Source organism: Salmo salar, chromosome 02 (genome assembly GCF_965601325.2).
Source record: "Salmo salar chromosome 02, fSalSal1, whole genome shotgun sequence".
In the NCBI taxonomy this organism is placed as follows: domain Eukaryota; kingdom Metazoa; phylum Chordata; class Actinopteri; order Salmoniformes; family Salmonidae; genus Salmo; species Salmo salar.
This window is the reverse complement of record NC_138292.1, coordinates 94,763,930-94,791,255: the sequence shown is the minus strand read 5'-3', so window position 1 is coordinate 94,791,255 and position 27,326 is coordinate 94,763,930. Positions and strand designations below refer to the sequence as shown.

Below are 27,326 nucleotides of genomic sequence, written 5' to 3'. Positions count from 1 at the left end.
GTGACAGGTGAAATGAAGATTGCCATCTGCTTTATCTCCTAATGTATTGCACAAGTTGACTACAGGTATTTACTGAAGTGGCTACAAATATTATAATGTATTGAAAAACCATCCCGTGGTGGCTATTTCCAAATACCCCGGTATACAGTCTTTATTGTATACCGCTAGGGCTTCTCTCCAGAGTGTATTCTCTTATGTTTTTTCAGGCTCCCAAACTGGGTAAAACTCTTTCCACACTGGGAGCAGTGGTAAGGGGTCTCTCCAGTGTGTGTTCTCTCGTGCCTTTTCAGGTACTTTAAACAACTAAAACTCTTTCCACACTGGGAGCAGTAATAGTAAGTCCTCTCCTGTCTTGTGTGTATTCTCTCATGCCCTTTGAGGGTCTGTGAATGGGTAAAACTCTTTCCACACTGGGAACATTGGAAAGGTTTTTCTCCTGTGTGCGTCCTCTCATGTTCTTTTAGGTGCCCTAACCTGGTAAAACGCTTTCCACAGTGGGAGCAGTGGTAAGGCTTCTCTCCCGTATGTATTCTTTCATGTAATTTCAAGGAACCTAAATGAGAAAAAACGGTTCCACACTCGGCGCAATGGTAAGGATTCGCTCCAGAGTGGATTCTCTTATGTATGCTCAGGCTTCCTAACTGGGTAAAACTCCTTCCACATTGGGAGCAGTGGTAAGGCTTCTCTCCTGTATGTATTATTTTGTGTATCTTCAGGGACGCTAAATGAGAGAAAGCCTTTCCACACTGAGAGCATTGGTAAGGGGTCTCTCCAGTGTGTGTTCTCTCATGCCGTTTTAGGTCCTTTAACCAACTAAAACGCTTTCCACACTGAGAGCAGTAGTAGTAAGTCCTCTCCTCTCCTGTGTGTATTCTCTCATGCCCTTTTAGGTTCCGTGAATAGGTAAAACTCTTTCCACACTGGGAACATTGGAAAGGCTTTTCTCCTGTGTGTTTCCTCTCATGCTCTTTTAGGTTTCCTAACTTGATATAACACTTTCCACAGTGGGAGCAGTGGAAAGGCTTCTCTCCTGTATGTATTCTTTTGTGTATTTTCAGGAACCTTAAATGGGAAAAACCCTCTCCACACTTGGTGGATTGGTGAGGCTTCGCTCCAGAGTGTATTCTCTTGTGTATGTTCAGGGTTCCTAACTGGGTAAAACTCTTTCCACATTGGGAGCAATAGTAAGGCTTCTCTCCTGTATGTATTCTTTTATGTCTTTTCAGGGATGCTAAACGGGAAAAAACCTTTCCACACTGGGAGCAGTGGTGTCGTCTTGCTGTTTTGGACGCCTCTGCCTCTGGTTCCTCTGAGTTTGGTCTCTCTCCTGCCAAAGACAAAGAGGGTATTTAGTTTAACAGAGAGATCAAAACTGATAACACTGTCTTCCTATTAGGTTTTAAATCATTTTTTACATTTACATTTTAGTCATTTAGCACACGCTCTTATCCAGAGCGACTTATAGTAGAGTGCATACATTTTTATTACATTTTTAAATCACAATCAGATCCTCAACCTGAGACAAATTTTCATCCTAAAACCTTTCATCCTTAAAAATAAACTTGGTTCAGTAAAGAGGCGCATGAACATCAAAACTGTGATTACATGTAGAAGCCAGACAATATAGTTTATACGAAGCCTTTAAAACTGATAGATGAATCTTTCTCCAAGCAACCGGGGGAGAGTGAGAGGTCAGTTACATACAACAGTGAACCAGTCTGTGAGTAAAGCGATGTTGAGACTCGAACCCAACAAGCCATGGATTCCCTCAGAGGAAAAGACAAAGAACAACTTGGAGATGCAAATGAGAGCAACAAACAGCTAAAGGATATCCAGGAAAGCATAGCTAAAATACTCTCAATGCTACAACACCAAAAGAAACAAACTGTAGCAATCTGTTGTTAAAAGGGTGGATTTGTTAGAAAGGAAAGTGGAATCTGTCAGATGTGCAGGGCGGGTGCGTGGACAAACAAGACAACAAAATTGGCATCACAATACCCCATAATGACATCACAATACCCCATAATCACATCACAATACCCCATCTGGAAACAAAGGTGCAAACTTTAGAAGATGAGCTGGATCAGCTAGAAAACAGATTGAGACAAAACATGAGAATATTGTCCCTACTGGAAAATGAGGTAAAAAAAAGAGACCTTTCCAGTTCCATTATCAAGCTGATATTGGAGGAGCTTGGCGTGGCTGTATCACCGGAGGATCTGGAGCAATGTAGAGAACAATAGTCAAAGATGCCCAATGCCACTGAACCGGCGTTAAGCAGAAAAACGCTAAATACCCTTAAGATGTGGAATTATCAGAACAAAGTCAACATTCTGAGAGCAGGGGGGGGGGGGGGGAATCAAGGTCCAGTCCATGTGATTCGTCCAGGACCTGTCTGCTAGGCTGAAGAAAAAAAGAAATCATTCCGATCAGAAAGTCACTTGAGGAAAAGGGAAACAAATCTCAACTCCGATTCCCGGCAGTACTGTTGGTAATGATATTGTTTCTTGCTGATAGTGTTTTCAGAGTTGTTGAGTCTAAGAAGGCTATAGGATCCATTCAACTGTTGTTTTATTCTTATTTATATAAAAGTTCATAGAAGCTTTTAAAATTGTAATTAAATCACATTGTTGTTTCTAATTACTGCTTTTCTATCTTTTCAAATCATAACCGGTTTAGCATGTATTCCTTTTCTGAGAGCTGCGAGACATTTGCCAGGTTTATTTTCTTTACTTATCATAATATATGCCATTTAACAGACACTTATATCCAAAGCAACTTACAATCATTATCTGATGAAATTGCTTTAGAAATGGGCACAAGACATGGATGTCCCCTCTCCCCCTTCCTGTTTGCACATAACAGGTGTCAGTATTTTTAAACATGAATATAAACTAAATTTACTGATATACAGTACATGACCAATATTGAAAACTCAATGCCCCCCTGCTAAAAATATTTTCAGAATACTCTAAAATCTCTGGACATAAAATTAAAATGGAAAAAACGAAATAATGACAATAGGAAAAATAAAGAAGAACTGATGATCTACAGCCTAGATCTCCTTTAATATATAAATATATATAACATGATAGCAGACCTAATAACTGATGATCTACAGTCTAGATCTCCTTTAATATATATAACATGATAGCAGACCTAATAACTGATGATCTACAGTCTAGATCTCCTTTAATATATAAATATATATAACATGATAGCAGACCTAATAACTGATGATCTACAGTCTAGATCTCCTTTAATATATAAATATATATAACATGATAGCAGACCTAATAACTGATGATCTACAGTCTAGATCTCCTTTAATATATAAATATATATAACATGATAGCAGACCTAATAACTGATGATCTACAGTCTAGATCTCCTTTAATATATAAATATATATAACATGATAGCAGACCTAATAACTGATGATCTACAGTCTAGATCTCCTTTAATATATAAATATATATAACATGATAGCAGACCTAATAACTGATTATCTACAGTCTAGATCTCCTTTAATATATAAATATATATAACATGATAGCAGACCTAATAACTGATGATCTACAGTCTAGATCTCCTTTAATATACACTACCGGTCAAAAGTTTTAGAACACTAGAAAAGTTTTAGAACACTATAACACTAGAATATTTCTTAATGCGTTTGAGCCAATCAGTTGTGACAAAGTAGGGTTGGTAAACAGAAGATAGCCCTATTTGCTGAAAGACCAAGTTCACTATCGAAAAAACTACCGCTATAATCAACCTGTTCGCAATACATGGGTATTGGGATCTAACCTCATTGATCTGTCAGTAAGCAATGTTTACATGGGTATTGGGATCTGACCTCATTGATCTGTCAGTAAGCTATGTTTACATGGGTATTGGGATCTGACCTCATTGATCTGTCAGTAAGCTATGTCTACATGGGTATTGGGATCTGACCTCATTGATCTGTCAGTAAGCTATGTTTACATGGGTATTGGGATCTGACCTCATTGATCTGTCAGTAAGCTATGTCTACATGGGTATTGGGATCTGACCTCATTGATCTGTCAGTAAGCTATGTCTACATGGGTATTGGGATCTAACATAATTGATCTGTCAGTAAGCTATGTCTACATGGGTATTGGGATCTAACCTCATTGATCTGTCAGTAAGCTATGTTTACATGGGTATTGGGATCTGACCTCATTGATCTGTCAGTAAGCTATGTCTACATGGGTATTGGGATCTAACCTCATTGATCTGTCAGTAAGCTATGTTTACATGGGTATTGGGATCTGACCTCATTGATCTGTCAGTAAGCTATGTTTACATGGGTATTGGGATCTGACCTCATTGATCTGTCAGTGAGCTATGTTTACATGGGTATTGGGATCTGACCTCATTGATCTGTCAGTAAGCTATGTCTACATGGGTATTGGGATCTGACCTCATTGATCTGTCAGTAAGCTATGTCTACATGGGTATTGGGATCTAAGCTCATTGATCTGTCAGTAAGCTATGTTTACATGGGTATTGGGATCTCAGCTATAGTATAATCCAGCAAAGCAGTCCTACCAGCTAGCAGTGTAATGAACCTTGTCTGATAGCCAATCAACCGTGTCCTAATTAACTACAATGACCATAATCCATAATGCCTACTTGTCTTGTCTGTTTATTTTACACTTGCTATGTAAATGAGACAGAAGAATGTATGATGGTCAATGCTATCTGGGATCCTTGGGACATCTCTACCCTAAACCCTAACCTTAACCCCTACCTTAACCATTTTAAATGTCAACTTCAATGGGTTAGGGACGTCCCAAGGATGTATCTCTACCTGAAAATACATTATCTAAGTTATTGATAGTTGGTATTCAGCAGTCATAAAGCCTAATTTACTTTAATAAACTACTAAAATAGTGATTTTGTCAGACAGCATAGACAGCAGCTCTACACTTTATTGACTGACTGATCCATTCATCCTTCCATCCCTCCTCAGCCTTCCTCTCCTCTGAAGACCCAGTGAGGGTGGAGCTCAGTCAGAGAGCTGTTGAGGGACTGGTTAGGAAGAACACTTCTACAGCCAGAGAGGTGAGAGGTCACACATGGTTTAGATGGTAAATATTTATGTCCCCTTAGTGGTTCATCACGTCAGCAAAAGGGAATATGTTCCATCTATGTTCATTTACATTAGTGCAAATTGTCCACTGATATTGGTGTAATTTCTCACCCCTTTTGGCTGTATGAAAGTTAATTTCCCCTCAGACACACACATTTGTTCTTTGATATTATGAAGGTAATTTGTGTCAAATGTACCTTTCCCCACTCATTCACCCCATCTCTTTACATTGCTGATGCATATTTGGTGGCCTGGCTGCATCCAGACGATGTCAAAGGCCCATCCTGGTAGATCTGAACCTAATGCAGCTTGGAGTGATCAGATGACAGAAGTCACATTTAGGTGCCAGGTGTAACTGAGGCCATAGATGCTCCATATCCATTAGTTTGAGTGTTATATATAATATGACTAAATGTGTTTCTGTGTTGCAGGGACAGTCAATAAATGGAACTGCAAGGCCACAGAACATGACATAAGCAGAGCTGTGGGAGACCACCTCAAACCCCTGGTAGAGCCGGGGGTGGTGTTTACCACTCCACCACGCCTTCAGCAGGCTGGAAAAGTGGGATTGATCTGGTTGATCCATTTGTTTGTTTCGGTTTGCAGTAGTTGAATCCTTTGACGTATTGTTGAATTAAACATTTATCTTCAACAAATGAACTGGGTTGGTTGAAAAGTGATACTAAACGTACATACCAACACTATTTTGACATAGTGGGAAATATACTGAATTTATACTGTTTTCATAATAAGATGGACCAAGATACGTATTGGTTTTGCAAGAGTCTGTTGATTGTCAGTCATTGGGTTAATTTCTTTTGCAATATGTTCAAATCAAGCTTTATTTATACAGCACATTTCAGACATGGATGCTTCACAGGAAAAAAAAATAAAACAATGAAATTAAACAGAAATATTTACCACAACAAACATAAGATTAACAACTGAAAGGCGAATTAGCATTCTAAGGAAAATCCATTGATTAAAATATTAATTGGATGCAACATCCAACCCAAAATATAAGCATGTTTTTAGGAGGGGCTCTGAAAGACACTATGGGGGTGTCCACTGAAAGTTGACTAGTAACAACAACTGGGACCTAAAAGACACCCACCATGAGACCCACTTAATCTGCCCAAGAAGAGGGAAAAAAAAGACATATCCACATCGAACTTAAAGACAGGAAGTAAACCAAAAAGGTGGAGCAACTAAAGGTGTTGACTCTCCACATGTATCAAGACAACTGGAGCACTGGGCCAGACACTCTTAAATAGAACCTGGACCAGCTCAGGTGAAACACCTTCCCACTAACGAGATGGACAAGCCAGCACAGGTGTAACACATACTGACTAACGAGGTGACACCAATCAGTGCTTCCTACGTGCTAACGAGCTAGACGTGCTAACGAGCTAGACGCGCTAACGGGCTAGACGTGCTAACGAACTATACGTGCTAACGAACTATACGTGCTAAAGTCCAACCTCAAAACATAAATGGAAAAACCAAAGCCTGTAACACCTTAAGACAACAAATATATCCTATATTTTTGTTGGAAAAGTTTGCTCACCACCAACAGAAAACAACTTCCATTTCACATTATAATCAACTACAATGATTCACCTTCACCAATATAAACATGGTGTCTACTGGATGTCAACAATTAAAAACAAGAAAAAAACACGTATTTCTAAATAATAATATACAATAGTATTATTTGTTTCTCCTTTTTCTTTCTATAGAATCCTAAATCCCACTAGCTTCTAGAACTCTCCTCTTTCTAAAACTCACTAGATTCTAGAACTCTCCTCTTTCTAAATCCCACTAGCTTCTAGAACTCTTGTCTCCTTGGAACGAGCCCAAACAAAACTCATCTCCAATACGGAAAAACGGGCAGTCAAAATAAATAAAGATCCATAGCAACGCACTAGCTAAACGCAAAACACAAATCTTATATCCTTTTGGGGGGAAATCAGGTTGAATCTGCTCCTGAAACTAACACAACAAAACAAAAAACACATGGAAATTGAGATATCTTTTACCTCACTGGTTAGAGGACAACCTGCAGAAGACAGTCAGCTACATTTTGGAGTGATGCAGTTAAATTTAGGGGTCCCTAAACAAAGGAACACAACACTTATTTGTCATAACTCATCGATATCATGTTGAAATCAATTGTGCCGAGAGGAGGGAGATGAGGTTGCAAGTCCTGTTAAAACTAACAGCTCTAAAACCACACGGAATCTGGGAATAATGTGTACATCACTGGTTGGAGGACAATTTGTAGAAAACAGCCAGATACATTTTGATTCAAGTGCGTAACCAACATGGTAAGTGTAACACAACTCTTTTTTTGTTAGTCACTTTTTATTAAATCTCATAAATAGTACTCTTCCATTTCAGAGCCTGGATTTTCCCCCTGAAGCTAATATCCATATCATGTTGAAATCAATAGAACAGGGGACAAACGTTTAGGGTTCTACATTGTGACATCATTAAAATACTCCCACTACAATGTTAAAACATTCTACATTGTGACATTATATCATTGATATCATGAAACAACTCATTCATGTATTTTCTGATGTTTGATCAGATGTCTTTTACCGGAGAATCTCTTGTCACACTGATCACAGCTATAAAGTTTCTCTCCTGTGTGTGTTCTCTGGTGTCGAGTCAGACAGCCAGATGCAGCAAAACTCTTCCCACATTGATCACAGCTATAAGGTTTCTCTCCTGTGTGTGTTCTCTGGAGTAGAGTCAGATGGCTAGATGAAGTAAAACTCTTCCCACATTGAGTACAGCTAAAAGGTTTCTCTCCTGTGTGGATTCTCTGGTGTGATATGAGGCTGGTTGACCTAGTAAAACTCTTCCCACATTGACCACAGCTAAAAGATTTCTCTCCTGTGTGGATTCTCTGATGAATTTTAATGCCTGATGAAGAGGTGAATCTCTTCCCACAGTCAGAGGAGCAGTGAGTTCTCTTCCCTGTGGATCTCTGCAGGTGTTTCTTGAGGTGTTTTGATCTGGAGAGACAGCCAGATGTAGTAAAACTCTTCCGACATTGACCACAGCTAGAAGGTTTCTCTCCTGTGTGTGTTCTCTGATGTGATACTAGGCTGGTTAGCCAAGCAAATCTTGTCCCACATTGACTACAGCTATATTGTTTCTCTCCTGTGTGTGTTCTCTGGTGTGATATCAGGCTGTCTGGCCGAGTAAAACTCTTCCCACATTGATTACAGCTATAAGATTTCTCTCCTGTGTACTCGCTGGTGTCTAGTCAGATGGCAAGATGAAATATAAGTCTTCCCACATTGATCACAGCTATAAGGTTTCTCTCTTGTGTGTGTTCTCTGGTGTACAGTCAGTTCACTAGATGTAATAAAACTTTTCACACATTGATTACAACTAAAATATTTCTCTCCTGTGTGTATCCTCTGGTGTGATAACAGGTTGCTTGACTGAGTAAAACTCTTCCGACATTGAGTACAGCTGTACGGTTTCTCTCCAGTGTGAATTCTCAGGTGTACTTTTAATCTTAAGTAACTCTTCCCACAATCAAAACAGTGGTGAGATTTCTCTCCTGTGTGTGTTCGCTGGTGTATTTTAAGTTCTGATGAAGATTTGCAATGTTTTCCACAGTCAGAGCAGCAGATAGATTTCTTCCCTGTGGGTCTCTGCTGGTGTTTCTTGAGGTGATAGAATCTGGACAGACTCTTCCCTGACTCGTTAGCATCATGATGTTGAGGCTCCCCAGAGGATCCATGATAGTCACGTCTCTCTCCTGTGTGAACAAGTCAGACAGATAGTTAAAGGCTCTCAACAGCAGAAATCCACTGAAAAAGGTGATGCCAACAGCGTAGCCATGATACTCTACAACAATTGACGTCTATAATGAATGTTAAAATTACTTGACAATTGTCTTAAGACAGTCAAGTGAGCAACAATAGTCATATTTAGTCTTGTTTTCACATTAGTAGTAACTAGAAATAAGTAAAAGGTGTTGAACTCCTAAGCAGTGTGCCAGGCGACTTTTGTTCTCAAATATAGGCACCTTTCTGTGTTTGCTAAAATTGCGACAAGGGCGATGCGCACACAATTTGATTGCAGAAACACCTCCCTGCTAATGCAGAAACCGCTAGTTATGGATGTAGTATATCTGCCTGGAGCAAAAATGGTGAGCAAGTGGCCAAAGCTGTGCCATTAGAGATTCTGGGTTCGAGTCCAAGCTCTGTTGCAGCCGGCCACGACCGGGAGGCCCATGGGGCAACGCACAATTGGCCCACCGTCGTCCGGGTTAGGGGAGGGTTTGGCCGGCAGGGATATCCTTGTCTCATCGCGCACTAGCGACTCATGTGGCGGGCCGGGCGCAGTGCACACTGACCAGGTCGCCAGGTGTACGGTGTTTCCTCCGACACATTGGTGCTGCTGGCTTCCGGGTTGGATGGGCATTGTGTCAAGAAGCAGCGCGGCTAGGTTGGGTTGTGTTTCAGAGGACGCATGGCTCTCGACCTTCGCCTCTCCAGAGTCCGTATGGGAGTTGCAGCGATGAGACAAGACTGTAAGTACCAATTGGGGAGAAAAAAATATATATATTTAAAAAATGGTGAGCAAAGATTAGTTTTCACAATGTATTCTGAATATTACAGCACTAGATCAGGAGTGCTACTCAAGGAAACTCACATTAAGCTCTGTGTCTATTCACTACTTCACCACCGTGGGGGGAAACTCAGGGGAGTTCTCATAGGCTGACAGCAAATAAAGCCTCCATTTCCAGGTTGATTATGATTATTATTATTATCATTTGACACTACTTTGGATTATAATTGTAAGGCTCGTTTGAATGTCCTGATTTAATATAATGTTTGTGTTATTGTCGAAAATGTACTACTTTATATTTAAAAACGACTTCAACCAGTAAAATGATCATTGGCTAGTTTTCCATCAGCCTGACATCAGCCTGACAATGAGATTTTGTCCACTAAGTGTATGCCAAAATGGTCTATAATCTCACCTAACAATAACATAGACCTACTGTAGGACCCATAACTTCACCTAACAACAACATAGACCTAGGACTATAAATCATTTAATATTTTAGGTGAAACAAGGAGACTAAAATGTCTTTGTCATGACAATTCATAACCTGATCACCAGATAATTTTGTGAATAATCCCACTAGGCTATTCTGTAATGTGTTGTCATTCTAAATGTCCTGAATAAAGGAAAATAGCTCTGTGTGTTGTACAATAGCCTATCCATCAAGGAACAGTTCTCCACACATTATGAGCTAAGTATCTCCGTTTCCAAACGGACTAACGAGACCCTACTGTAAATCAACCAGACAACAACACATTATAAATATCTATTTGTTTGGGATGTTGGATCCAACGTGGAGCACAGCATAACTGTCTTTACCGGTGTAATGAATGAAGAACTACATTTGACTGGCATGCAGAAAATGATTTCCTGGATCAGCTGATGATAGTTGAACATGTGACTGTAACTAAACAGCTACAGTATTATGTATTATGTGTAATTATTTAAGAACCGCATTAATGACAGTATCCATTTGGGAGTTGTCAATAAAGTTAAGGTGACTCTCGGTTAGAACCATTGGATTTAGTAAACTGAAATGATTTAGGATTTCTGTGCCCATGAAAACTGTTTTCCCAGCGTAACATAAGGAGACAATAAATGTTACGTAGTTAGAGAGCATTTCAGAGATCTGAATACAAAAAAACTGTCCGACAGCAAGATCCAGTATTTAAGTTAAAGTTCATCATATGACAAGCTTAACATTATGACTATAACTACTGTTCCCTGAAGGAGGGAAACTAGGTGCAACATACTATTAAATCCACATGTTATGACTATAACTACTGTTCCTTGAAGGAGGGAAACTAGGTACAACATACTATTAAATCCACACCTCGCTGGAAGCCCCGCATTCCACAGGTGATGAGCGTGAGACTAGGATATATTCCTTAAATGATTTAATCCTTAAATGTAATACCTCACTTCACCGACCCAGGAAGTGGAGGAGCCAAACAGTTGTTGTAACTCGTTCATAACTGGCACGCAGATCGGTAGAAATGGTAAGATAAATTGGCACTTCAAACGGAAATGGAAAAAGTTTGCCTATTTTACCGGAAACTTCAGGAGCATAACGTCAGAATTAACGAAGGCCAGCAGCAGGTGGGGAATTGGTTATTTTCTTCTGGTTATATTGACCTCTGGCTTCCTCAAGTCATTTGAGTGTGTTAATTATTTAATCAAACGCTTGAAGCATCAGTTCAGTTCAAGTTCTGCACATACAGTTGATTTTATTAAACACATGGGGTGTGTCTATATGAACAAATACACGTCATACAATTTCAAACAATCAATTGGTAGAAAGAAAATACTATTTAAAAAAAAATCTACCCTAGAACATACAACATACATGCATTCAGACCCCTTCCCTTTTTACACATTTGGTTATTATAAAATGGATATATTTTTTCAATTATCAATTTTCAGACAATACCTCATAAAGACATCACAATACCCTATAAAAGTGAGAGAAAAAAGTTTAGAAATGCTTGTTTATATATATACATCTCTATCTCTAGGTCATGCCAGTAGGTTACAGTAGGTTGTATCTCTCTAGGTCATGCCAGTAGGCTACAGAAGGTTGTATCTCTCTAGGTCATGCCAGTAGGTTACAGTAGGTTGTAACTCTCTAGGTCATGCCAGTAGGTTACAGTAGGTTGTATCTCTCTAGGTCATGCCAGTAGGTTACAGTAGGTTGTATCTCTCTAGGTCATGCCAGTAGGTTACAGTAGGTTGTAACTCTCTAGGTCATGACAGTAGGTTACAGTAGGTTGTATCTCTCTAGGTCATGCCAGTAGGTTACAGTAGGTTGTATCTCTCTAGGTCATGCCAGTAGGTTGTATATCTCTAGGTCATGCCAGTAGGTTACAGTAGGTTACAATAGGTTGTAACTCGCTAGGTCATGCCAGTAGGTTACAGTAGGTTGTATCTCTCTAGGTCATGCCAGTAGGTTACAGTAGGTTGTATCTCTCTAGGTCATGCCAGTAGGTTACAGTAGATTGTAACTCTCTAGGTCATGCCAGTAGGTTACAGTAGGTTGTAACTCTCTAGGTCATGCCAGTAGGCTACAGTAGGTTGTATCTCTCTAGGTCATGCCAGTAGGTTACAGTAGGTTGTAACTCTCTAGGTCATGCCAGTAGGTTACAGTAGGTTGTAACTCTCTAGGTCATGCCAGTAGATTACAGTAGGTTATAACTCTCTAGGTCATGCCAGTAGGCTACAGTAGGTTGTAACTCTCTAGGTCATGCCAGTAGGCTACAGTAGGTTGTATCTCTCTAGGTCATGCCAGTAGGTTACAGTAGGTTGTAACTCTCTAGGTTAAACCAGTAGGCTACAGTAGGCTGTATCCAAGTGGAAACAATTATCAACCCAATGTGGAAAGTGTTGAATTTGGTCAACAACAAAATGAATGGCTTATTTGCTACTTGATCTAACAGAAGTTTCGTAATGATTAAGTTGTTATGTGGACACGTGACATACCGACAACTTTGATAAAAACACTATAGGAGTTGTCTCCAGATCGCTATGCATATTCATGCTAGTAGCTTAGCATCTCTCTCCATTGAATACAGGCGGTTGATGACAACAACCCTCATAGAATATAAACAATAGATTACAATAATAAGATGAATCCACCAAATCAAAAACAGGATAGGTGGGAGCGAGACAACCCACAGTGCAGCTTTGTGGACAACGACTCCCCTTGTTAGGGCAGAGAGACATCTTGTCAGTATATCCATAATCTTTGGTGTAGCCAACCCAACTCTCACATGGCTCTATTGGGGGACACGGTGTGTAGTAAAACATCACTACATTAAAATCACTACATGCCGTGGCCCCCAGTCTGCGGTCAGCAGATAGACCCTTCTCAAATATATATGTTAAGTCACTTTTTGGAAAAGGAACGGAGAAAACAAGGGGTAGCTTGTCTCTACGCCGTCTGATTCTAGACATATCAGTCATCATCCCAGGGCCCTCCGTTGAAGAGGTATTGACGAGCCAACTCCGAATATCCAAAGTTAAAAACTAATTGAAGGCGGTACTTACTGGTGTTAATCAGATCTCCTGTCTCCTCCTCTTCATCTTCCAATGTGACAGTAATCTCTCCTTCCTTCTTCACTCCAAAAACAGCATCATCCTCTTCTTCCTCTTGTTTAACTGAAACGTCTTTCTCTTCTTCTTTCACTGAAACGTCTTTCTCTTCATCTTTCACTGTAACAACCTCACCCTCTACTTCTTGTTTTACTGTAACATTCCCCTCTTCCTTCTCCTCTTTTACTGTAACATCCTCCCCCTCTTTCACTCTGAACGCGTCTTCCTCTTCTTTCACTGAAACGTCTTTCTCTTCTTCTTTCACTGTAACAGCCTCACCCTCTACTTCTTGTTTAACTGTAACATCCTCTTCTTCCTTCTCCTCTTTCACGACAATGTTCAGCCCCAGAGCTTCTTTCTCCGTCCAGCAGACCTCCTCTTCTTTAACAAGAGGGGAGTAGTTTAGGGAGCTCATGTTCGGGGATGTTAGCTAGCTAGCTATCATTAGCGACCAGGCTAATGCTAACTTAACCAGCCAGCTACTATAGCTGACTAATAAAAAATAACGTAATATTAAATTAAATAGGTTAACAAGTAGATACGACAGAAGTGTGTCTAAAACACAGTAGCTAATATAGACCGAAAGCGTATAAATAGGTTGAATCTTTCGGCTATGTTGGCTAGCAAGCTACCGAGGTGGTTGACGAGCTGTTTATGAAGAACCGTCCACTAGATTATACGTCACGCTGCAGCATCGCCTGAAAGACGCACATCGCCTTCTGCTGACTGGAGGGAAACGCAGTTGAGGATCACATTTTATATTCAGACAAAGATTATTTTACATGGATTTAATTAAATAATACTATTATATTGAGACATACAAAGACAGGAATGTGGTGATTGATTAGTGAGAATAAAAAATGTTTACTACAGCACATTTAAGGCAGTTTCATTCAGTCAAACAACATATAAACAAGTAGCCAGCTACTGTAGGTCTATACTGCTCCTACATGGTGTAACAATACATCATGTAGATGTATATAATGAACAGACTAGGTCTATACTGCTCCTACGTGGTGTAACAATACATCATGTAGATGTATATAATGAACAGACTAGGTCTATACTGCTCCTACATGGTGTAACAATACATCATGTAGATGTATATAATGAACAGACTAGGTCTATACTGCTCCTAAATGGTGTAACAATAAATCATGTAGATGTATATAATGAACACTAGGTCTATACTGCTCCTACATGGTGTAACAATACATCATGTAGATGTATATAATGAACAGACTAGGTCTATACTGCTCCTACATGGTGTAACAATACATCATGTAGATGTATATAATGAACAGACTAGGTCTATACTGACACAGTTCCTCTGAAGTACATCAACGGTTCCCCATATACATTTTTTTAAAATAATAATTCACCTTTATTTAACCAGGTGGCCAGTTGAGAACAAGTTCTCATTTACAACTGCGACCTGGCCAAGATAAAGAAAAGCAGTGCGACAAAAACAACTACACAGAGTTACACATAAACAAATCTTCAGTCAATAACACAATAGAAGATCGAGTTTCTTTTTTTGATTAGGAATATTGTGAAACACGATCATTCGAGAAATAACGGGGGCAATAAACACCAGGCAAAGTGACCGTATCAGGACAAAATTAACTCAAACGTTTTACCATTGGAACACTTGATGTAATTAAATCAAACGTTGTACCATTGGAACACTTGATGTAATTAAATCAAACGTTGTACCATTGGAACACTTGATGTAATTAAATCAAACGTTGTACCATTGGAACACTTGATGTAATTAAATCAAACGTTGTACCATTGGAACACTTGATGTAATTAAATCAAACGTTGTACCATTGGAACACTTGATGTAGCCTGCATTCCCATTCTCCATGGTTGTCTCCAGCATGCTAAAGCATTCACATATCTGGTATTACTCATCTCATATGTATATACTGTATTCTATCCTATTCTACTGTATCTGTCTATGTATTACTCATCTCATATGTATATACTGTATTCTACCCTATTCTACTGTATCTGTCTATGTATTACTCATCTCATATGTATATACTGTATTCTACTGTATCTGTCTATGTATTACTCATCTCATATGTATATACTGTATTCTACACTATTCTACTGTATCTGTCTATGTATTACTCATCTCATATGTATATACTGTATTCTATCCTATTCTACTGTATCTGTATTACTCATCTCATATGTATATACTGTATTCTACACTATTCTACTGTATCTGTCTATGTATTACTCATCTCATATGTATATACTGTATTCTATCCTATTCTACTGTATCCGTCTATGTATTACTCATCTCATATGTATATACTGTATTCTATCCTATTCTACTGTATCTTAGTCTATGTATTACTCATCTCATATGTATATACTGTATTCTATTCTACTGTATCTTAGTCTATGCCGCTCTGACATTGCTCATCCAAATATTTATATATTATTAATTCCATTCCTTTAGATTGTATCTATTGTTAGATATTACTTGTTAGATATTACTGGGCTGTTGGAGCTAGAAACACAAGCATTTCGCTACACCCACAATAACATCTGCTAAACAAGTGTATGTGACAAAATAAAATGTGATTTGATGTATATAGGTCTGGTGTTGGAGGTCATTCCACACTCTGTGTTCTACTACCCAGGTCTGGTGTTGGAGGTCATTCCACTCTCTGTGTTCTACTACCCAGGTCTGGTGTTGGAGATCATTCTACACTCTGTGTTCTACTACCCAGGTCTGGTGTTGGAGGTCATTCTACACTCTGTGTTCTATTACCCAGGTCTGGTGTTGGAGATCATTCTACACTCTGTGTTCTACTACCCAGGTCTGGTGTTGGAGGTCATTCTACACTCAGTGTTCTACTACCCAGGTCTGGTGTTGGAGATCATTCCACACTCTGTGTTCTATTACCCAGGTCTGGTGTTGGAGATCATTCCACACTCTGTGTTCTACTACCCAGGTCTGGTGTTGGAGATCATTCTACACTCTGTGGATCTCCTGCATGTATTTTCTGATGTTTAATCAGACCACATGAATGAGAGTATCTCTTGTCACATTGATCACAGCTATAAGGCTTCTCTCCTGTGTGTGTTCTCTGGTGTTGTGTCAGGTTCCTTAGGGAAGGAAAGCTCTTCAAAGTCAGAGCAGTGGTAAGGTGTCTCTCCTGTGTGTGCTCTCTAGTGATACCAGGCTGTTTGACTGAGTAAAACTCTTCCCACACTGATTACAGCTATATGATTTCTATCCTGTGTGTGTTCTCTGGTGTCTATTTAGGCTGTTTGACTGAGTAAAACTCTTCCCACACTGATCACAGCTATAAGGTTTCTCTCCTGTGTGTGTTCTCTGGTGTCCTTTAAGGTGTTCTATCCGAGAAAAGCTTTTCCCACATTGCTCACAGCTATATGGCTGCTCTCCTGTGTGTGTTCTCTGGTGTGATACCAGGTTGCGTGACTGAGTAAAACTCTTCCCACACTGATCACAGCTATAAGGTTTCTCTCCTGTGTGTGTTCTCTGGTGTCCTTTAAGGTGTTCTATCCGAGAAAAGCTTTTCCCACATTGCTCACAGCTATATGACTGCTCTCCTGTGTGTATTCTCTGGTGTGATACCAGGTTGCTTGACTGAGAAAAAATCTTGCCACATTGCTCACAGCTATATGGCTGCTCTCCTGTGTGTATTCTCTGGTGTGTTTTCAGATTACTTGAATGAGTAAAACTCTTGCCACATTGATCACAGCTGTAAGGCTTCTCTCTTGTGTGTGTTCTCTGGTGTGTTTTCAGATTACTTGAATGAGTAAAACTCTTCCCACATTGATTACAGCTATAAGGTTTTTCTCCTGTGTGTACTCGCTGGTGTTTTTTAAGTTCTGATGAAGATTTGAAACGTTTCCCACAGTCAGAGCAGCAGTGAGGTTTCCTTTCTGTGGGTCTCTGCTGGTGTTTCTTAAGGTGTTCTGATGTGGAGAAACTCTTCTCTGCCTCGTCAGCTTCATGATGTTGTTGAGGCTCCCCAGAGGATCCACGATAGTCACATCTCTCTCCTGTGTGAAGGTCAAAGTCAGACAGTCAATGTAGTGAATGTTTAAATGTTTTTACAAACTTTGACAAAAGTTTTGTTTTAGTTTGATTTTGGTCCACCGGCCACTGTAGCAGGCAGATGATAGAATATACCAGCTACTGTAGCAGGCAGATGATAGAATATACCAGCTACTGTAACAGGCAGATGATAGAATATACCAGCCACTGTAGCAGGCAGATGATAGAATATACCAGCTACTGTAACAGGCAGATGATAGAATATACCAGCTACTGTAACAGGCAGATGATAGAATATACCAGCCACTGTAGCAGGCAGATGATAGAATATACCAGCCACTGTAGCAGGCAGATGATAGAATATACCAGCTACTGTAACAGGCAGATGATAGAATATACCAGCTACTGTAACAGGCAGATGATAGAATATACCAGCCACTGTAGCAGGCAGATGATAGAATATACCAGCCACTGTAGCAGGCAGATGATAGAATATACCAGCTACTGTAACAGGCAGATGATAGAATATACCAGCCACTGTAGCAGGCAGATGATAGAATATACCAGCCACTGTAGCAGGCAGATGATAGAATATACCAGCTACTGTAACAGGCAGATGATAGAATATACCAGCTACTGTAACAGGCAGATGATAGAATATACCAGCCACTGTAACAGGCAGATGATAGAATATACCAGCCACTGTAGCAGGCAGATGATAGAATATACCAGCCACTGTAACAGGCAGATGATAGAATATACCAGCCACTGTAGCAGGCAGATGATAGAATATACCAGCCACTGTAGCAGGCAGATGATAGAATATACCAGCTACTGTAGCAGGCAGATGATAGAATATACCAGCCACTGTAGCAGGCAGATGATAGAATATACCAGCCACTGTAGCAGGCAGATGATAGAATATACCAGCTACTGTAGCAGGCAGATGATAGAATATACCAGCTACTGTAGCAGGCAGATGATAGAATATACCAGCCACTGATTTTTTACCAGCCAAAATCTTTTTTTGCCATGACTGATCACACCAAAAATCACAACTACAAGAAAACTAATGAGCAGCTTGGCAATGTTTGTAACACAAGGAATGTAAGTAAGAAGTAATGTGGTATATTGCTCAATGTAATTGAAAAAAAATGGTGACAAGAGTCTTTTAACCAATGTGTTAAAATAATTCATTTAGATACAATAGTAATGATGAACAGTTGTACAAGTGAACATCAAGAATCACCAAAGTGCCTCCATAACACATCACTACACTGTCCTGCCAGATAAACTGCTGATCACTACACACCACACTGTCCTGCCAGATAAACTGATCACAACACACCACACTGTCCTGACAGATAAACTGATCACTACACACCACACTGGCCTGCCAGATAAACTGATCACTACACACCACACTGTCCTGCCAGATAAACTGATCATTACACACCACACTGTCCTGACAGATAAACTGATCACTACACACCACACTGTCCTGACAGATACACTGATCACTACACACCACACTGTCCTACCAGATAAACTGATCACTACACACCACACTGTCCTGCTAGATAAACTGATCACTACACACCACACTGTCCTGCTAGATAAACTGATCACTACACACCACACTGTCCTGCCAGATAAACTGATCACTACACACCACACTGTCCTGATAGATAAACTGATCACTACACACCACACTGTCCTGACAGATAAACTGATCACTACACACCACACTGTCCTGCCAGATAAACTGATCACTACACACCACACTGTCCTGCCAGATAAACTGCTGATCACTACACACCACACTGTCCTGACAGATAAACTGATCACTACACACCACACTGTCCTGCCAGATAAACTGATCACTACACACCACACTGTCCTGCTAGATAAACTGATCACTACACACCACACTGTCCTGACAGATAAACTGATCACTACACACCACACTGTCCTGCCAGATAAACTGATCACTACACACCACACTGTCCTGACAGATAAACTGATCACTACACACCACACTGTCCTGCTAGATAAACTGATCACTACACACCACACTGTCCTGACAGATAAACTGATCACTACACAACACACTGTCCTGCTAGATAAACTGATCACTACACACCACACTGTCCTGACAGATAAACTGATCACTACACACCACACTGTCCTGCTAGATAAACTGATCACTACACACCACACTGTCCTGCTAGATAAACTGATCACTACACACCACACTGTCCTGCCAGATAAACTGATCACTACACACCACACTGTCCTGCCAGATAAACTGATCACTACACACCACAATGTCCTGCCAGATAAACTGATCACTACACACCACACTGTCCTGACAGATAAACTGATCACTACACACCACACTGTCCTGCCAGATAAACTGATCACTACACACCACACTGTCCTGCCAGATAAACTGATCACTACACACCACACTGTCCTGCCAGATAAACTGATCACTACACACCACACTGTCCTGCCAGATAAACTGATCACTACACACCACACTGTCCTGCCAGATAAACTGATCACTACACACCACACTGTCCTGCCAGATAAACTGATCACTACACACCACACTTTCCTGCCAGATAAACTGATCACTACACACCACACTGTCCTGCCAGATAAACTGATCACTACACACCACACTGTCCTGCCAGATAAACTGATCACTACACACCACACTGTCCTGCCAGATAAACTGATCAGTACACACCACACTGTCCTGCCAGATAAACTGATCACTACACACCACACTGTCCTGCCAGATAAACTGATCACTACACACCACACTGTCCTGCCAGATAAACTGATCACTACACACCACACTGTCCTGCCAGATAAACTGATCACTACACACCACACTGTCCTGCCAGATAAACTGATCACTACACACCACACTGTCCTGCCAGATAAACTGATCACTACACACCACACTGTCCTGCCAGATAAACTGATCACTACACACCACACTGTCCTGCCAGATAAACTGCTGATCACTACACACCACACTGTCCTGCCAGATAAACTGCTGATCACTACACACCACACTGTCCTGCCAGATAAACTGATCACTACACACCACACTGTCCTGCCAGATAAACTGCTGATCACTACACACCACACTGTCCTGCCAGATAAACTGCTGATCACTACACACCACACTGTCCTGCCAGATAAACTGCTGATCACTACACACCACACTGTCCTGCCAGATAAACTGATCACTACACACCACACTGTCCTGCCAGATAAACTGCTGATCACTACCACTTCTTACTTTGCTACCTGACGGTTTTTTACTTTTTCATTACCGTATATTTTTACTTTTTCCCTCACTCAACTTTTTTCATTCATATTTTTACTTTTTCCCTCACTCAACTTTTTCACCCCGGAGGTTTTATCTGGACATGGTTCGTCAGGACTTCAAACAGCCGAAGTTAAGTAACATTAACATGATGCCTTCTAATTGCAGTCGTTGTACTTATAATATACAGGAGAACGATCGCCTTACGGCAAGGATAGCTGTGCTGCAAGCCCAGCTTCAGACGCAATCGTTAGGCAAGGGTAATTTCAGTGTAGGAAAGGATGAAACAGCGTCTGTGCCACCAGTAAGTACAGATAGTAACGTTAGTATAAACCCCCTCGCACGGTCCCCGCAGCCGGACAACTTTCTCATGGCTTCTGGAGGGAAACGCTGTAGGAATGCTCAACCGGTGTCGCTTATTCAGCCGACAGAAACTTTCAACCGGTTATCCCCATTAAGCGAGTCGGAGTCGGAGGCCGAGACTTCTCTGGTCTCTACTCCTCCCGTTGTGGGGTCTGAGACGCCGACGGCTCCCACCATTAGCTCTGACAAATTGAAAACCTTAGTCATTGGCGACTCCATTACCCGCAGTATTAGACTTAAAACTAATCATCCAGCGATCATACACTGTTTACCAGGGGGCAGGGCTACCGACGTTAAGGCTAATCTAAAGACGGTGCTGGCTAAAGCTAAAACTGGCGAGTGTAGAGAGTATAGAGATATTGTTATCCACGTCGGCACCAACGATGTTAGGATGAAACAGTCAGAGGTCACCAAGCGCAACATAGCTTCAGCGTGTAAATCAGCTAGAAAGATGTGTAGGCATCGATTAATTGTCTCTGGCCCCCTCCCAGTTAGGGGTAGTGATGAGCTCTACAGCAGAGTCTCACAACTCAATCGCTGGTTGAAAACTGTTTTCTGCCCCTCCCAAAAGATCGAATTTGTAGATAATTGGCCCTCTTTCTGGGACTCACCCACAAACAGGACCAAGCCTGGCCTGTTGAGGAGTGACGGACTCCATCCTTGCTGGAGGGTTGCTCTCATCTTATCTACGAACATAGACAGGGCTCTAACTCCTCTAGCGCCACAATGAAATAGGGTGCAGGCCAGGCAGCAGGCTGTTAGCCAGCCTGCCAGCTTAGTGGAGTCTGCCACTAGCACAGTCAGCGTAGTCAGCTTAGCTTTCCCCATTGAGACCGTGTCTGTGCCTCGATCTAGGTTGGGCAAAATTAAAAATGGCGGTGTTCGCTTTAGCAATCTCACTAGTATAAAGACCTCCTCCATTCCTGCCATTATTGAAAGAGATTGTGATACCTCACATCTCAAAATTGGGTTACTTAATGTTAGATCCCTCACTTCCAAGGCAGTTATAGTCAATGAACTAATCACTGATAATAATCTTGACGTGATTGGCCTGACTGAAACATGGCTTAAGCCTGATGAATTTACTGTGTTAAATGAGGCCTCACCCCCTGGTTACACTAGTGACCATACCCCCCGTGCATCCGGCAAAGGCGGAGGTGTTGCTAACATTTACGATAGCAAATTTCAATTTACAAAAAAAAAAAACAATGACGTTTTCGTCTTTTGAGCTTCTAGTCATGAAATCTATGCAGCCTACTCACTCACTTTTTATAGCTACTGTTTACAGGCCTCCTGGGCCATATGCAGTGTTCCTCACTGAGTTCCCTGAATTCCTATCGGATCTTGTAGTCATAGCAGATAATATTCTAATTTTTGGTGACTTTAACATTCACATGGAAAAGTCCACAGACCCACTCCAAAAGGCTTTCGGAGCCATCATCGACTCAGTGGGTTTTGTCCAACATGTCTCTGGACCTACTCACTGCCACAGTCATACTCTGGACCTAGTTTTGTCCCATGGAATAAATGTTGTGGATCTTAATGTTTTTCCTCATAATCCTGGACTATCGGACCACCATTTTATTACGTTTGCAATTGCAACAAATAATCTGCTCAGACCCCAACCAAGGAGCATTAAAAGTCGTGCTATAAATTCTCAGACAACCCAAAGATTCCTTGATGCCCTTCCAGACTGCCTCTGCCTACCCAAGGACGTCAGAGGACAAAAATCAGTTAACCACCTAACCGAGGAACTCAATTTAACCTTGCGCAATACCCTAGATGCAGTTGCACCCCTAAAAACTAAAAACATCTGTCATAAGAAACTAGCTCCCTGGTATACAGAAAATACACGAGCTCTGAAGCAAGCTTCCAGAAAATTGGAACGGAAATGGCGCCACACCAAACTGGAAGTCTTCCGACTAGCTTGGAAAGACAGTACCGTGCAGTATCGAAGAGCCCTCACTGCTGCTCGATCATCCTATTTTTCCAACTTAATTGAGGAAAATAAGAACAATCCGAAATTTCTTTTTGATACTGTCGCAAAGCTAACTAAAAAGCAGCCTTCGCAAATGGAGGATGGCTTTCACTTCAGCAGTAATACATTTATGAACTTCTTTGAGGAAAAGATCATGATCATTAGAAAGCAAATTACAGACTCCTCTTTAAATCTGGGTATTCCTTCAAAGCTCCATTGTCCTGAGTCTACACAACTCTGCCAGGACCTAGGATCAAGGGAGATACTAAAGTGTTTTAGTACTATATCTCTTGACACAATGATGAAAATAATCATGGCCTCCAAACCCTCAAGCTGCATACTGGACCCTATTCCAACTAAACTACTGAAAGAGCTGCTTCCTGTGCTTGGCCCTCCTATGTTGAACATAATAAACGGCTCTCTATCCACCGGATGTGTACCAAGCTCACTAAAAGTGGCAGTAATAAAGCCTCTCCTGAAAAAGCCGAATCTTGATCCTGAAATTATAAAAAACTATCGGCTTATATCGAATCTTCCATTCCTCTCAAAAATTTTAGAAAAAGCTGTTGCACAGCAACTCACTGCCTTCCTGAAGACAAACAATGTATACGAAACGCTTCAGTCTGGTTTTAGACCCCATCATAGCACTGAGACTGCACTTGTGAAGGTGGTAAATGACCTTTTAATGAGGTCAGACCGAGGCTCTGCATCTGTCCTCGTGCTCCTAGATCTTACTGCCGCTTTTGATACCATCGATCACCACATTCTTTTGGAGAGATTGGAAACCCAAATTGGTCTACATGGACAAGTTCTGGCCTGGTTTAGATCTTATCTGTCGGAAAGATATCAGTTTGTCTCTGTGAATGGTTTGTCCTCTGACAAATCAATTGTAAATTTCGGTGTTCCTCAAGGTTCCGTTTTAGGACCACTATTGTTTTCACAATATATTTTACCTCTTGGGGATGTCATTTGAAAACATAATGTTAAATATCACTGCTATGCGGACGACACACAGCTGTACATTTCAATGAAACATGGTGAAGCCCCAAAATTGCCCTCGCTAGAAGCCTGTGTTTCAGACATAAAGAAGTGGATGGCTGCAAACTTTCTACTTTTAAACTCGGACAAAACAGAGATGCTTGTTCTAGGTCCCAAGAAACAAAGAGATCTTCTGTTGAATCTGACAATTAATCTGGATGGTTGTACAGTCGTCTCAAATAAAACTGTGAAGGACCTCGGCGTTACTCTGGACCCTGATCTCTCTTTTGAAGAACATATCAAGACTGTTTCAAGGACAGCTTTTTTCCATCTACGTAACATTGCAAAAATCAGAAACTTTCTGTCCAAAAATGACGCAGAAAAATTAATCCATGCTTTTGTTACTTCTAGGCTGGACTACTGCAATGCTCTACTTTCCGGCTACCCGGATAAAGCACTAAATAAACTTCAGTTAGTGCTAAATACGGCTGCTAGAATCCTGACTAGAACCAAAAAATTTGATCATATTACTCCAGTGCTAGCCTCCCTACACTGGCTTCCTGTTAAGGCAAGGGCTGATTTCAAGGTTTTACTGCTAACCTATAAAGCATTACATGGGCTTGCTCCTACCTATCTTTCCAATTTGGTCCTGCCGTACATACCTACACGTACGCTACGGTCACAAGACGCAGGCCTCCTAATTGTCCCTAGAATTTCTAAGCAAACGGCTGGAGGTAGGGCTTTCTCCTATAGAGCTCCATTTTTATGGAATGGTCTGCCTACCCATGTGAGAGACGCAGACTCAGTCTCAACCTTTAAGTCTTTACTGAAGACTTATCTCTTCAGTAGGTCCTATGATTAAGTATAGTCTGGCCCAGGAGTGTGAAGGTGAACGGAAAGGCTGGAGCAACGAACCGCCCTTGCTGTCTCTGCCTTGCCGGTTCCCCTCTTTCCACTGGGATTCTCTGCCCCTTTTACAGGGGCTGAGTCACTGGCTTACTGGTGTTCTTCCATGCCGTCCATGGGAGGGGTGCGTCACTTGAGTGGGTTGAGTCACTGACGTGGTCTTCCTGTCTGGGTTGGCGCCCCCCCCCTTGGGTTGTGCCATGGCGGAGATCGTTGTGGGCTATACTCGGCCTTGTCTTAGGACGGTAAGTTGGTGGTTGGAGACATCCCTCTAGTGGTGTGGGGGCTGTGCTTTGGCAAAGTGGGTGGGGTTATATCCTGCCTGTTTGGCCCTGTCCGGGGGTATCATCGGATGGGGCCACAGTGTCTTCTGATCCCTCCTGTCTCAGCCTCCAGTATTTATGCTGCAGTAGTTTATGTGTCGGGGGGCTAGGGTCAGTCTGTTACATCTGGAGTATTTCTCTTGTCTTATCCGGTGTCCTGTGTGAATTTAAATATGCTCTCTCTAATTCTCTCTTCTCTCTTTCTGTCTTTCTCTCGGAGGACCTGAGCCCTAGGACCATGCCTCAGGACTACCTGGTATGATGACTCCTTGCTGTCCCCAGTCCACCTGGCCGTGCTGCTGCTCCAGTTTCAACTGTTCTGCCTGCGGCTATGGAACCCTGACCTGTTCACCGGACGTGCTTGTTGCACCCTCGACAACTACTATGATTATTATTATTTGACCATGCTGGTCATTTATGAACATTTTAACATCTTGACCATGTTCTGTTATAATATCCACCCTGCACAGCCAGAAGAGGACTGGCCACCCCTCATAGCCTGGTTCCTCTCTAGGTTTCTTCCTAGGTTTTTGGCCTTTCTAGGGAGTTTTTCCTAGGGAGTTTTTCCTAGCACCGTGCTTCTTTCACATGCTTTGCTTGCTGTTTGGGGTTTTAGGCTGGGTTTCTGTACAGCACTTTGAGATATCAGCTGATGTACGAAGGGCTATATAAAAATTGATTTGATTTGATTACACACCACACTGTCCTGCCAGATAAACTGCTGATCACTACACACCACACTGTCCTGCCAGATAAACTGATCACTACACACCACACTGTCCTGCCAGATAAACTGCTGATCACTACACACCACACTGTCCTGCCAGATAAACTGCTGATCACTACACACCACACTGTCCACCCAGATAAACTGTTGATCACTACACACCACACTGTCCTGCCAGATAAACTGCTGATCACTACACACCACACTGTCCTGACAGATAAACTGCTGCCTTATTATTATAGTTCAGGGCTCTACGCTGACATGTGTTCCTAAGTTTATATACTGAACAAAAATATAAACGCAACATGGAAAGTGTTGGTCCCATGTTTCATGCTGGATTGTCTGAGGGAGGGGGGTGCTGAGGAGTATTTCTGTCTGTAATAAAGCCCTTTTGTGTGGAAAACTCATTCTGTTTGGCTGGGTCTTGTGCCACAATTGACTTTTATGAACTGTAACTCAGTAAAATCTTTGAAATTGTTGCATGTTAAAATGTATGCAAAACAAAAACCACTGCTGCTTTAAAACCACGTTTGTGTTCATCAGTTCAACAACTGCAGGTTTTGTGCCCGTTATTAAATATTAGCATTTACTGGTGTTAATCTGACCTTTTGTCTCCTCCTCCTCCCCTTCCTCTTTCACTCCATAAACTGCATCCTCCTCTTTCTCTTTCTCTTCCTCCTCTTCTTTTACTGTAACATCGTCCTCCTCTTTCACTCTGAACGAGTCTTCCTCTTCTTTCACTGAAACGTCTTTCCCTTCTTCTTTCACTGTAACAGCCTCACCCTCTACATCTTGTTTAACTGTAACATCCTCCTCTTCCTTCTCCTCTTTCACGACAATGTTCAGCCCCAGAGCTTCTTTCTCCGTCCAGCAGACCTCCTCTTCTTTAACAGGAGGGGAGTAGTTTAGGGAGCTCATGTTCGGGGATATTAGATAGCTAGCTATCATTAGCGACTAGGCTAATGCTAACTTAACCAGCCAGCTACTATAGCTGACTAATAAAAAATAACGTAATATTAAATTAAATAGGTTAACAAGTAGATACGACAGAAGTGTGTCTAAAACACAGTAGCTAATATAGACCGAAAGCGTATAAATAGGTTGAATCTTTCGGCTATGTTGGCTAGCAAGCTACCGAGGTGGTTGACGAGCTGTTTATGAAGAACCGTCCACTAGATTATACGTCACGCTGCAGCATCGCCTGAAAGACGCACATCGCCGTCTGCTGACTGGAGGGAAACGCAGTTGAGGATCAGATTTTATATTCAGACAAAGAGTATTTTTAAATGGATTTAATTAAATAATACCATTATATTGAGACATACAAAGACTTGATTGATTAGTGAGAATAAAA

At 41.3% G+C, this 27,326-nt stretch overlaps 2 protein-coding genes across 2 annotated transcripts; both read right to left on the bottom strand.

The window, feature by feature from the left end:
• Positions 1 to 15,173, bottom strand: LOC145864279 (uncharacterized). Its single transcript, XM_082969778.1, has 2 exons — positions 15,134 to 15,173; positions 1 to 1,327 (listed from the first exon to the last, which is right to left on the bottom strand). Exons 1-2 carry the CDS (start codon positions 15,171 to 15,173, stop codon positions 165 to 167), a joined length of 1,203 nt encoding a protein of 400 aa, XP_082825904.1. The 3' UTR covers positions 1 to 164.
• Positions 14,097 to 27,125, bottom strand: LOC145863433 (uncharacterized). The gene is made up of 2 exons (XM_082968335.1): positions 26,578 to 27,125; positions 14,097 to 17,356 (listed from the first exon to the last, which is right to left on the bottom strand). The coding sequence occupies exons 1-2, from the start codon at positions 26,918 to 26,920 to the stop codon at positions 16,560 to 16,562; spliced, it is 1,140 nt and encodes a 379-aa protein (XP_082824461.1). The 5' UTR covers positions 26,921 to 27,125; the 3' UTR covers positions 14,097 to 16,559.
• Between the last annotated feature and the right edge of the window lie 201 nt (positions 27,126 to 27,326).